The 12,551-nt window shown below is 39.4% G+C and overlaps 1 protein-coding gene across 2 annotated transcripts in view; it reads left to right on the top strand.

Annotated features, from left to right (window-relative positions):
• The window catches only part of LOC105473374 (leucine rich repeat containing G protein-coupled receptor 5), a 147,861-nt gene that overhangs the window by 91,596 nt on the left and 43,714 nt on the right, over positions 1 to 12,551 (top strand). For both annotated transcript variants that reach the window (XM_011727160.3, XM_011727161.3), the window contains exon 4: positions 5,638 to 5,709. In XM_011727160.3, coding sequence (XP_011725462.2) covers positions 5,638 to 5,709 — 72 coding nt within the window. The remainder of the gene's footprint in view (positions 1 to 5,637; positions 5,710 to 12,551) is intronic.

Below are 12,551 nucleotides of genomic sequence, written 5' to 3'. Positions count from 1 at the left end.
ATGGTGCACCCCTGTAATCCCAGCTACTTGGGAGGCTGAGGCACAAGAATCTCTTGAACCCGGGAGGCAGAGGCTGCACTGAGCCAAGATAATACTACTGTACTCCAGCCTGGGCAACAGAGTGAGACTCTGTCTCAAAAAAAAAAAAAAAAAAAGTAGAGGCAGGCATCTGATTCATTCATTAAAATGTTTCCTGAGGTAGTTGCATATGAGCATCATGTATATAATGACATTTATATCATCTTACTATAAATTACTTTTCTTATATTTCTTCTTTATAATACATTTAGGGCACATCAATAAACTATATTGACATTTTTCTTTGAAATAATGTGTGTAAATAGGCTACCATTCTATGAATTTTACTTAAGTATAATAGAAGTGGCATTACAAAATGTTTGTTATTAAAGGGAACATTGAATCCAATATACTTGAGAACCACAGTGCTACAGGTAAAATGCTGAACAAGATAGACCTGTCCCTACTCTCATGAAAACTCTCTTAACCGTTTTATAAAGTTCAAAAGTGGCTGGAGAAAAGAAATAACTGATGGTATTGTGATATGGGGAGGAAGATAATGTGAGAGTAATATTTGTCTGGGCCCTGACCTAAATAAGGATGGTAAAGAGGATGCATGGACAAAGAAGAGAAAAATAATCTTGATCCAATCTATTAAGATGGAGAATGAAGACAGCAGCAGCCATCCTTGGCTAGGTCTGTTTTACATCTGAAATCTTATTACTGTGAATGCTAAAACATCCCTAATATTTAAAGTTATTTTTCCTGTAAATATTGGCCCTAATAAAAATAATAAGTAATTGGTTCTATATGGCAAAATATCCAGTCCGTGGAATTCTGAACCAGGCTGTCCTCAGCAAAGGTTCATTTTCTAGTGTAAGTCATTCCATGAAAGAATGGCTCATCCTTCTGCCACCCAAGACCAAAACCAAAACCACATGGAGGTGATGGGTAAAACTAGCCATAGAAAAGTCACAATGAGCCAGAATTCCCCCATTCTCATGTAGACCCAGAATAGAGCCTTGATGGTTACTTTATATCCACACAGAGGACAAATAGGCCAAGGGAATACCTAAGAATTGAGCCATCCGTTGTAACCAAGTTCCCATTCAGCAGGTTATTTAATCTCCCTCTCTGTCACTGTACCTGTTCTTACTTAGTCCTGTTGGCAAAAAAAAAAAAAAAAAAAAAAACAGTGGGGGAGGGACCAAAAAATTATATAGAGTAGCATGGGAATGCTGTATGAAACAGTGATTAATTTTAAAGCTCCTGGGACAAAGAAATTAAGAAAATATAGAAGTCATCTTTTGTCTCTAGAGAAAGTGTTTCATTTTCTTTTCCTAATCATCTGTGAATGATAAAAATGAAGTTTTACATGCCTACACCTATATTCAGTATGTTTATATTGCATGTATTCAGTAAGGAGTATTTTCAAAAGAAATCAGCAGCCATGTGTAAATGTTTTGTTTTCATTGCACCCCCTAGCACTATAAACCTTATAATTGTTTTGTCTCCCATTGGAAGATCTTAAACAAAAACAGAGTTTTCTAATTAACCCACTGGAGACTTATAATGATATAATAAAGGTAACTTGCTTTTGTTTTGTCATTTGAAAGTAATTAAACAAAAGTTCCTTATTTAGGGAGTGATCAGGGCTTAAATTTTTTTTTAAGTTATATTCTTGGTGTTTTACTGGTAGACATGGTTGAAAATTTAAGTCATTGGGAGGTAGCTTGAGGGTAGCTTTAAAAGTTATCATTGGCCAGGCGCTGTGGCTCACGCCTGTAATCCCAGCACTTTGGGAGGCCGAGGTGGGTGGATCATTTGAGGTCAGGAGCTCAAAACAAGCCTGGCCAACATGGTGAAACCCCATCTCTACTAAAAATATAAAAATTAGCAGGCGGTAGTGGCACACGCCTCTAATCCCAGCTACTCGGGAGGCTGAGGCAGGAGAATCACTTGAACCTGGGAGGCGGAGGTTGCGGTGAGCAGAGATTGCACCACTGGACTCCCATGTGGGCAACAGAGTGAGACCCTGTCCCCCAACCCCACAAAAAAAAGTTATCATTACTAAAGTTCATTTAAGTTCCATTCTCTGAAGGAAGATACATAAAGCAGCAGAGAAAGTTTTCCACTATTCAATGACGAAAAGCTATCTGAAAGTCTCCTATCTTCCACCTCAATTTTTCAGATATTTTAGGGAAATCATACTTTAAGAGTTTCACTGTTTGGTTAGTAAAGCAAAGGACAATGCAATACTTACTTTGTACCAGTAATATATTATTTATTAATAAACAGTTTAGACATCAATTAATTCTATTATCTTTATCTTATCATTTAAATGTATCACAAAAGTAAAGCAATACCTAGAAAACATTTTTGTGAACTTAAAATTGGATGATGGATTGAAACTGCTTGGGAAAATGTAAAATGACAAAAATGTAAAATAACAATAAAATAACACAGCAGGCCGGGCGCGGTGGCTCAAGCCTGTAATCCCAGCACTTTGGGAGGCCGAGACGGGCGGATCACGAGGTCAGGAGATCGAGACCATCCTGGTTAACACGGTGAAACCCCGTCTCTACTAAAAAATACAAAAAAAAAACTAGCCGGCCGAGGTGGTGGACGCCTGTAGTCCCAGCTACTCGGGAGGCGGAGGCAGGAGAATGGCGTGAACCCGGGAGGTGGAGCTTGCAGTGAGCTGAGATCCGGCCACTGCACTCCAGCCTGGGTGACAGCGCGAGACTCCGTCTCAAAAAAATAAAAAATAAAAATATACAAATAAAATAACACAGAAATCCAAACTTTTAATATTCAGGTAAATTATGCAAAACATAGAATTCGAGTTTCAATTCTCCTAATTCCCTAACTGGTAAGTGAAGTGTAGGGATCTTCCTAAAACTCAACTTTATTCCTAAGGAACCAATACATTTGAGACTCTTGGCTTATGAAATTTTAATTGAATCCAAGTTTAACATAATGAAATTAGTTGAGTAGAACTATTGGAATACAAATGACGTAATTACGTTCCTTAGAAAACAATCTCAGGCATGGTGAGAAAGGCATAATTTTTATGATCTCCAAATATTTTTCAAGTCTTATTTGTATATGAGCACGTATTTATATATATAAAAGTACTATACTTTCATATTTTAATCCTCCAACACCTTTTCAACCAGATGATTTTATTCCCGTTATACAGATAAAAGACCAAAGGTCAGGAGGTTAAATAAGTTTCCTTGCCAAGACTAAAAGCTTAGGTCTTATCTCCAAGCCCAATGCAGTTCTTCCTCAAGGTCAAATGAAGATTTTTTTTTTCTTTTTTTGAGACAGGGTCTCGTTTTGTCCAGAGTAAGTAGGACTACAGGTACATGCAACCACTCCTACTTCCCCAAGTGAAAATATCCTATTAGAAATATTTAGATAACTGGGTATAGGAACTCACACCCATAGTCCAGGCTACTCTAGAGGCTGAAGCAGGGGAATCCCTTGAGCTCAGGAGTTCGAGTCCAGTCCTGGGCAACAAAGCGAGACTCTCCTATCCTTCTTTTCTAAAATAATAAATAAATAGGCTGGGTGCAGTGGCTCACAACTCGGATTACAGAATCCCAGAACCTTGGGAGGTTGAGGTGGGAGGATCACTTGAGGTCAGAAGTTTGAGACTAGCCTGGCCAACATGGTGAAACCCCATCTCTACTACAAATACAAAAATTAGCCGGGCGCGGTGACGCGTGCCTGTAGTCCCAGCTACTGGGGAGGCTGAGGCAAAAAAATCGCTTGAACTCAGGAGGTGGAGGTTGCAGTGAGCCGAGATGGTGCCACTGTACTCCAGTCTGGCGACAGAGTGAGATTCCGTCTCAAAATAAATAAATACATACATACATACATATTTAGCACAGCATGGGGTGGTTCTCAGTGGGTGGTGCCCTGCTCAGCAGTGTTGGCATCACCTGAGAGCTTATTACCAGCGTGAATCTCCGGGCCCTTACTCAGACCTACTAAACCAGAAACTTTGGGGTGGGGCCCAGCATTCTGTTTTAACCTTCCAATGACTTTTGATGAACCCTAAAGTTTGACAACCACTGGCACAGAGTTTTCTTTTTCTCTGGCTCATTAAATTGTCAAATCCAGTACAAAAATTATTCGTTTCGAGAAAGGGCCTGTTAACGTACATTAAAAGGGCCAATTTTTACTGAATGCTTCTCATGTAGCAAGCATTGTTCTATGAACCTTCACTCATTGAATCATCACAATGAGCCCTGCAAGGTAGGTGTTATTTACTAATCACTGAGGCATGGAGAGACTCGGTGGTTTTCCCATCTCTAGTGGCGGAGAAGAGGTGGTCAGATTTGAGAATCCATGTTCGTAACCATACCGTTCATACGCAATCTGAGAATCTGCACAGTCAGCACATATGCCTCGAGAATGCTGCCTGGTGCGCTGGAAAACACACCAGCCTTTGGAGTTAGACACACCTGGGTGGAATTCCAGCTAGTCAGGTAGTAAACAGAAACTTCCTTGGTAGAGATGAAAGAACCAGGCAGATGGTTTCTGAAATACAAACGCAAGTTTACAACTTAATAAGTAGAAATATTTCTTTCAAATTTCTGCTTTCCTAAAATAGTCTTCTGCCTCAGGCTTACAGGGACTACAAATACTGGGAGAAAAAAAAAAATGTGCTGCAAAATGCTTGTGTTATAAACATTTATGAATAAGGTAGCAAACTATAAGGAATCTCGTGGGAATTTGTTTCCCTACTATTTCCTCATTAGCAATGATATATTTTTATTTCATAGCGCCCAGGTGTTTCCATTCTGTCATTCCCCATAGTCTGAAAAACTGTTCAAGTTTTTCAAGTGCAAGTGCAGAAACACAAATACTTCACAAAAAGAATTTAGCTTATATCAAAATACAGCCATGCAGAGAAGGTAGGCAATTTTAGCATCCTACCGTTATCCTTATTTCCATTTGGTGTAATCTATACAAGCAGCAGGATGATCCTTTAAAAACATACATAAGAGCATGTCATTTTCGTACATATGCCCTTCAACAGTGGTTTCTCATCACACATAAAATAAGGCCTTATGTTGGCCGGGAAGCCCTCCATGAAATGGTCTCAGGCTCTCTCTCTCCCAGCCTCAAGTCCTCCCTCATTCCTCAGACACAGTTGGTCCTTTGCCGCTCCTTTAACAAGTCAAGCAAGCTCCCTCCAGCCTCCAGCCCTTGTACTTACTCTTCCCTTTTCCTTAGTAACTTCCCAAATGTTCACAAGGATTTTCTAACTGTCTTCCTTCTGGTCTCCAGTTAAATATCACCTTTCAGAGAGGCCTTCCCTGACCACCTTTAAAATAAAAATCTCACCCCTGATACCATCTATCCCAAATTCATAGTTTTGTTTTTTATTCATAGTACTTATCACTTGTCTCATGTTATATTAATACACTCATTTGTTCATCTTTAATTATCTTCACTCTTCACAGGAATTTAAGCTCCCCAAAAGATAAGACTTTGTCTGATGCTCTGTTGTTTTTCTGACACCTGGAACAGTGCCTGGCCCTGTTATGGCCTGTTATTGTTCATTTTTTTTTAACATTTTTCTTTATTTCTTTTAACATACAGTATGCTGCAGAATAATCAGCTAAGACAGGTACCCACAGAAGCTCTGCAGAATTTGCGAAGCCTTCAATCCCTGTAAGTATAGTAGACATTGCAAAATATATTTAAGATCAATTTGGGAAAAGCATTGAAATGTTCAGTTGGCCATTTTAGTATGTTCCTTGGCTGGGAGTCATACCTAAATAAATTGTGAATGAGAGCCTATTAGAGCAACAACTCTTCATTGTCTCATTGAGCAATATGTATCGGAGGAACCAGTGTTCAAGTTTGGGGTTTTAGGGTGGACATTTAATTTCAGCACCTCCAGTCCAAAGCACTACATCCAAGATCCTGTCCTACATTCCCCTGTAATATTCTTGCTTCTGAATTCAAATAAGAAATAATGCTTTCCTTTTACTTAAAAAAATAGATGCTGTATTAGGAGATATACCTAATGTAAATGATGAGTTAATGGGTGCAGCCCACCAACATGGCACGTGTATACATATGTAACAAAACCTGCATGTTGTGCACATGTACCCTAGAACTTAAAGTATAATTTAAAAAATAAATAAATAATAAAAAATAGATGCTGTAATCTAGACATTTTGACATCTTTGATTGATTCTGTTTTTAGATTGAGTTGTCTTGTAATCAAGTTTTTTTGAGTCAAATAAAGGCTTACTTTTTTTAGTACTGCCTATATAATACATTAGGGATCCTCAAGTCAGGAGCCTAAGATCTACAGGTATATTCTGAAGCTTCCCCATCACAGAACACAGATGTGCAGACGTAGCCATAAACAATCCCACAGATACAAACATGCCTTAGACTCACACACCACACACAGACACATGGACTCACAGAGGTGCTGGTGTTCCCTACTCTGAATCCACAACTTTTCCGTCAGGAGTTTCCTACCCCCCTACACACACTGATTGAAAACTTCTGAATAAATAAAATTACTCACAAAAGAACATTCTCACCAGTTAAATGTTTTGGAGCTTGTATTGTAAGCAGTTGATTATAGTGATTACTTGGCAAGTCTATACTACTACTGTTTTGTCAGTAAATCTTCCTCCCATTAGAATGTGTGTTTACAATATATTGCATGATTTCCAATATATCACACATGTGTGATATATGCTCTAATTTTACTTACACTGGAGGTACACATCTGCCAAACAAAATACTGGGTTGTAGTTCGTGATGAGGAAGATAAATGCATTAAAAGGGCAAATAAATATTGATAAACATTGTGGACTCCAGCTGAAAATTGTTGTAAAGAATCCTTTGGTTAATAATTACATATAGTTTGCTTAATGCCTTTTACTGAGGTAACATAGAGGGAGGACTGTGAGATTTGAAGATGATACTTTCGTCCTTTGATCTTTTTTTTTTTTTTTAATGAAAGAAAATCTGTGCTCGAGATCATTTTAAGCCTTTTACTCCAGTCAAACAAAGTGACTTCCTAGGTTTTCACCAGCCTATAGATAAACAAGCCCACAAGGGCCCCTTTGTGGTATGGGATAGGTCTGTTGTATTTTCTGGAGCTCCTTAATGTCATGACAGTATCACTTCTCCTTTGTTGCACAAGCCTTTACCTGAAGGAAAGAAGAAACAGCTGGAGAAGCAAAACAGCCTCAAGTTGGGGCATCTGTGTAAGGGTACAGGGATCTAGTGGCTAAATTGAAACGGAGATAATGGCGGTAGCCAATAGGAACTTTAAACAGCTGCCAGGCAGGCAGTAGATAGAAGGATAAGAGTTTGTAACCAAAAGCCACTATCAGCTGAAAGAAGATCACAAACAGAACACAAGCAGAAGTGAACTCTTTGAGAAAGAGAAAACCATGAATCTTTTGTTCGCTAGAACTGGTGGTGCCTCTCTGATAAAGGTGTTCAGATTTAGTTTCTTACAGTCTAGGTATTTACTGTTCACCAGGTGTCTCTACATTTGGTTTCTGGTTTGCAAAAAGAATAACGTTTTGAAACTTTATAAATATGTGTTCCCTGTGAAAAGGTCAAGGGTTAACTTTCTGGTTTGACAGTGACCACATCCAAACTAAAGGATCTAGATAGATCCTCGGCCCCCAGTTCACATTGGATTGTATCAGCTGAGTTATGCAATGTTTGTCAGGGGCCTCTTTGTCCAGAGCACAGACAGACCAGTGTGAGTGCTGAATGTTGGTAATGTGTGCCGGTGGACCACTTTTTCTCACTGATATTTTTTGTGCTGCTCTGATACAAGACTTAAGAGTTGTCAAAAAAAAAAAAAAAAAAAAAAAAGCATGATACTTTGGTCGATTAAAGTGGGAGGATTACTTGAAGCCAGGAGTTTGACACCAGCTTGGGCAACATAGTGAGATGCCCCCCACCATCTCTACAAAATAAAAATTTAAAAACTTAGCTGGGTGTGGTGACATGTGCCTGCGATCCCAGCTAGTTGGGAGGCTGAAGCAGGAGGATGACTTGGTCCAAGAGTTTGAGGTTACAGTTTACAGTGAGCTATGATCATGCCACTGCACTCCAGCCTGAGCTACAGAGCAAGACCCCAAAGCAAAGAAAGAGAAGAGAGGAGAAGAGAAGAGAAGAGAAGAGAAGGATAAACATAGGCTGAACCACCAACCCTGCAGACACCATATTGTACCAACAAAAGGAGTACCCCACCTATACATACACCAGGCCAGTTTGGAGGTTTAGGGCACATTGTGCCCCTTTAAAGTTCTATTGTTGTCCTGGTTTTAAAGTATTTAATTGTAGCTTCTCTTTCTTCCTTTAAGCACTTATAAAAATAAAAACATTAGTTTGAGTTTACTGGTCATTACAAACATGCATTCCTTATCCATTCTCCATTCATTTTCCAGGCCATATGTTAGCCTCTGTGCTTCCATATCAATGAAGTAATGATGAGGGTAGGACTCTGCCTCATCCACACTGCCAACATCTGGGAAGCCTCCACTCCATTGCCATCTCTTCTTGGACTGGAGTCAACCCTTAGATCTTCACTTAGACTTTTTTTCTACATGGCTTCTCTTTTTTTTCTTTTCACTCTCTTGAATTCACTTTATTTTTCTCCACATTATTATATTTCTTGGATTATACATTCACTCTTTAAGAAGCACTCTACACTTGATAGGGGCTGTGTGCTCACTGTCTTTCTACATGCCTAGCCTTGTATAAAGAGTAATGGCAAAAACCACATTTACTTTTGCACCAAATGAATAACTTCTACAGTGGGCCCTCTGAACACTGGCTACAAATAAGATTCATCTGGAAAGACCTGACGCCTAGGCTGCAGCCTAGAACAATTAAAATCAGAATCTCTGGCCAGGTATGGCGGCTCATGCCTATAATCTCAGCATTTTGGGAGGCTGAGGTGGGAGGATCACTTGAACCCAGGAGTTTGAGACCAGCCTGGACAACATAGTGAGACCCCTGTCTCTCTATAAAAAATTAAAAAGTTAGCTGGGCATGGTGGCCTGCACCTGTAATCCCAGCTACACATGAGGCTGAGGTGGGAGGATCACTTGAGCACAACAAGAACTCAAGGGTACAGTGAGCCCTGATCATGCCACTGCATTCCAGCCTGGGGGAGAGAGCAAGACCATATCTCAAACAAAAACAAACAAACAAAAAGAATCTCTGAGGACAGGACTCATGCATGCACTAGTGTTTTCTAACTGGCTTAATTGCATAGTTAAGTATTTCCTAAGTGAAAATTAGGAAAACTATTGACCTGACCTGGAGCATTCCCTCAGATGATCTGCAAAGTATTCTCCTGAACTCTTTTCCAACCTGAAATTACAAGCTCGAGCAATGTAGCGAGATGCTGTCTCTAAAAATAATTAAGTAAATAAATACAATTGGCTGGGTGTCACATGCATGACTGTAGTCCCACCAGTCATGGTGGAGGCTGAGGTGGGAGGATCACTTGAGCCCAGGAATTTGAGGCGGCAGTGAGCTATGATCCTGCCACTGCACTCCAGCCTGGGCAGTAGAGCAAGACCCTGCCTCTGAGAAAAAAGAAAAGAAATACCTGAAATAATAACAAAATCCATACTTTGCATTCTACTATGAGCTAATAATATACTTAAAATATAAAAGTCAGGCATTGTCGCGTTTGTGTTTAATTGAAAACAGCTTGCATGCCTATGCATTCCACTGATAACCCGGGGAGATAAAGTTAAGAGGCCGCATGCTCTATCACCCTGCTATTCAGATTTGTTCTGTGGGCCAGCAGCATCACACCACCTGAGAAATGCAGAACATTGGGTCTCAGCTCTGTCTTACTTAATAAAAATCTTCATTTTAACAAAATCCTAGGTGATTCGTATGCAAAATGCATTTGAGAAATTAAAATTGTTGGTGTTCTAGAACACTAACAAAGTGGTCCACAAATCAAAAATGGTTGAAAACGACTGACATAGATCATTTGCATTCTTTGCTCCACCCATATACACTTGGTTTCCTTGAATAAAGTTTAGGAAATTTGATATATTGAAATTGGTAACATTGCTGTGAGGAAGAAACCAATTGTGCTCATGTTTCAAGGAATGTTAATTTTCCATTTATTACACATATACAAAAGATGCTTTGTTTTGTTCATAATGGAAACACATAGGTACACTTGTGGTTTTTTTGTTTTGTTTTGTTTTTTGAGATGGAGTCTCACTCTGTCACCCAGGCTGGAGTACAGTGGTGCGATCTCAGCTCACTGCAACCTCCACCTCCCAGGTTCAAGCGATTCTCCTGCCTCAGTCTCCTAAGTAGCTGGGATTGGAGGCACCTGCCACCACGGCTGGCTAATTTTTTGTATTTTTGTAGAGACAGGGTTTCACTATGTTGGCCAGGCTGGTCTCGAACACCTGACCTCAAGTAATCCGCCTGTCTTGGCCTCCCAAAGTGCTGGGAGTGAGTCACAGTGCCCAGGACACTTGTGTTCTTTTAACTCTTCTGATGCTAACAAACTGCTGGGCTAAGGAATAAGAGTACAGGCCCACAAGCCAGAGCCCAGAAGCCCAGAGCCTGCCCCTGTACAGCATGTACATTTGGCTTCTGACATGGCAATGACTGCCCAGACACCAATTAGATTTTTTGTAATGTAATCAAATATAACCTAATTTCCTTTCTGTTTTTTGGAAGGGAATAGGAAATGTAATCAGAATTCACAGTAAGCTGTATTTTACCAAAAAACTTTTGGCAGTATAGACATTTGAGGACTAGCATCAGATTACAGTGATTTGATGGAAACTCAAAACTTAACCCTCCCGTACCCTCACACTTTTATGTTAATAGTTAAGAAATCAATCTATAAAGAAAAATCATTGCTTCATTTGTGATCATCATTAATGAATTTTAAGCAACTCACTGTCACTAGTGAAGTTCAGGATGATCAGAGAGAGTTGCGTATTCATGTTTGTCCAGATAACCAGAGTATTATTTAATGCATGTTGGTTTTTATTCCAAGTGTGCACAAGTGAAGCTAACTGTGGAATGTGCATAATCGCAAAGGTAATAGGTTGGTAAATAGGAAGTGAAAGAAGAATTAAACATATCTTTATTATTGTCTCTATTCTCCAATTAACTAATATTCATCTTCAGAATATGACTGTATTTTAAAACCCAAGAACAATGTATAATTCCTGCCTGGCACATCTTATTATGATATCATCTTCAGGGCTATAGAACCCACCCCAGGACTCTATAAAATGTCAATAACTTCATCAGACTCTGCATGGTAGTCTTTTCCTTACAGTAGTCAAAAAAGAGAGAGAAACTAAGTGAGAGGAATAGGTAGGAGGAAGAGATGGGGCTCACAGTGCTGAGCAGAAAGTAAGACAAGCCTAGGACCAGGAGCAGTTTTCTCCCATTAGCATCCAGGAGCCTAATTGCTTTCAGACATGGGATGTAGAATGGGAAGGAAGAAACAGAAGACAAGGAAGTGTAAGCAGACCAAAACAAAGGAAGATGAGGTAGCCAAAAGAGTAAGATTAAAGGATCAAAGGGGTTAAAAAAAAAAAAAAAAAAAAGTGGTTTTAGTATTGGTGACATTCCTTCCACTAAAATAGTCTCCAGAAACAGAAATCACAAACCTACACAATAAAAATGAACCATGATTTTAGTTTGTTTTGCTTTCTTCACAAAAGTGCCAGGATGTTAGGTACGTATTGGGATGGAGGTGGACTTAGAAGTTCTAGAGGCCAAAGCATTTGTCTATTGCACAGTGAAGCGTTCACTTCACAGAACCATATGCAGATCAGCACCCAGTGAATTCTTGGGAGGAGGCAAAGTTTTGCCCTGATTCTTCTCCAATTTAAACATTAGGGGAGAATTATTTTAACAGGAAAAGCTCTTTCTACATAATGTTTACAAGAAGAGAGAGCTAAAATTGGAGCATTGTCCACAGAATCATATAAGGAGGGAAAAGCGAATACTTATGCAATAGCCATGCATGAAAGATTCTTATATCAGGTTACCTGCCAGTCCCGTGATAAATTGCATACATGGCCGTCCTATCAGAGAAATAAAGAGAACATGGGTGTTATGGAATGAAAAGTAAAATAAATTTGTTTAAAGCTTGTGATGTAAAATGAAGGTTAACTTTGGAAAGTAGATTGGACTCTTGGCTACAGAGATGACAGCCATATAAATGAGGCAGAGTCTTTCTGCCTTTTCAGGATAAACAGGGTCTGTGATCAGTTGTGAGGAGAGGAAAGCACATAAGGAAAGCAGCAGAGAATGGGAATATTGCAAAGACAAAAATCAGAATGTGGAATTGAATACACATCCATAGTTATCAAAGCAGCAGCCTCCCATATTTATTAAACAGTTTTACTTGCATCATCACATTTTGTCCTCACAGAAACCTCATGAAGTAGGTGCTGAGATTATTCCTTCCTTAGTACTGAGGAAGCAAAGAGAGCAGAGAGGTCAGCTGA

The sequence above is a fragment of the Macaca nemestrina genome, chromosome 10, assembly GCF_043159975.1.
Source record: "Macaca nemestrina isolate mMacNem1 chromosome 10, mMacNem.hap1, whole genome shotgun sequence".
Lineage (NCBI taxonomy): Eukaryota > Metazoa > Chordata > Mammalia > Primates > Cercopithecidae > Macaca > Macaca nemestrina.
The sequence above is the reverse complement of the archived record's forward strand: the minus strand, read 5'-3'. Positions and strand labels throughout refer to the sequence as shown.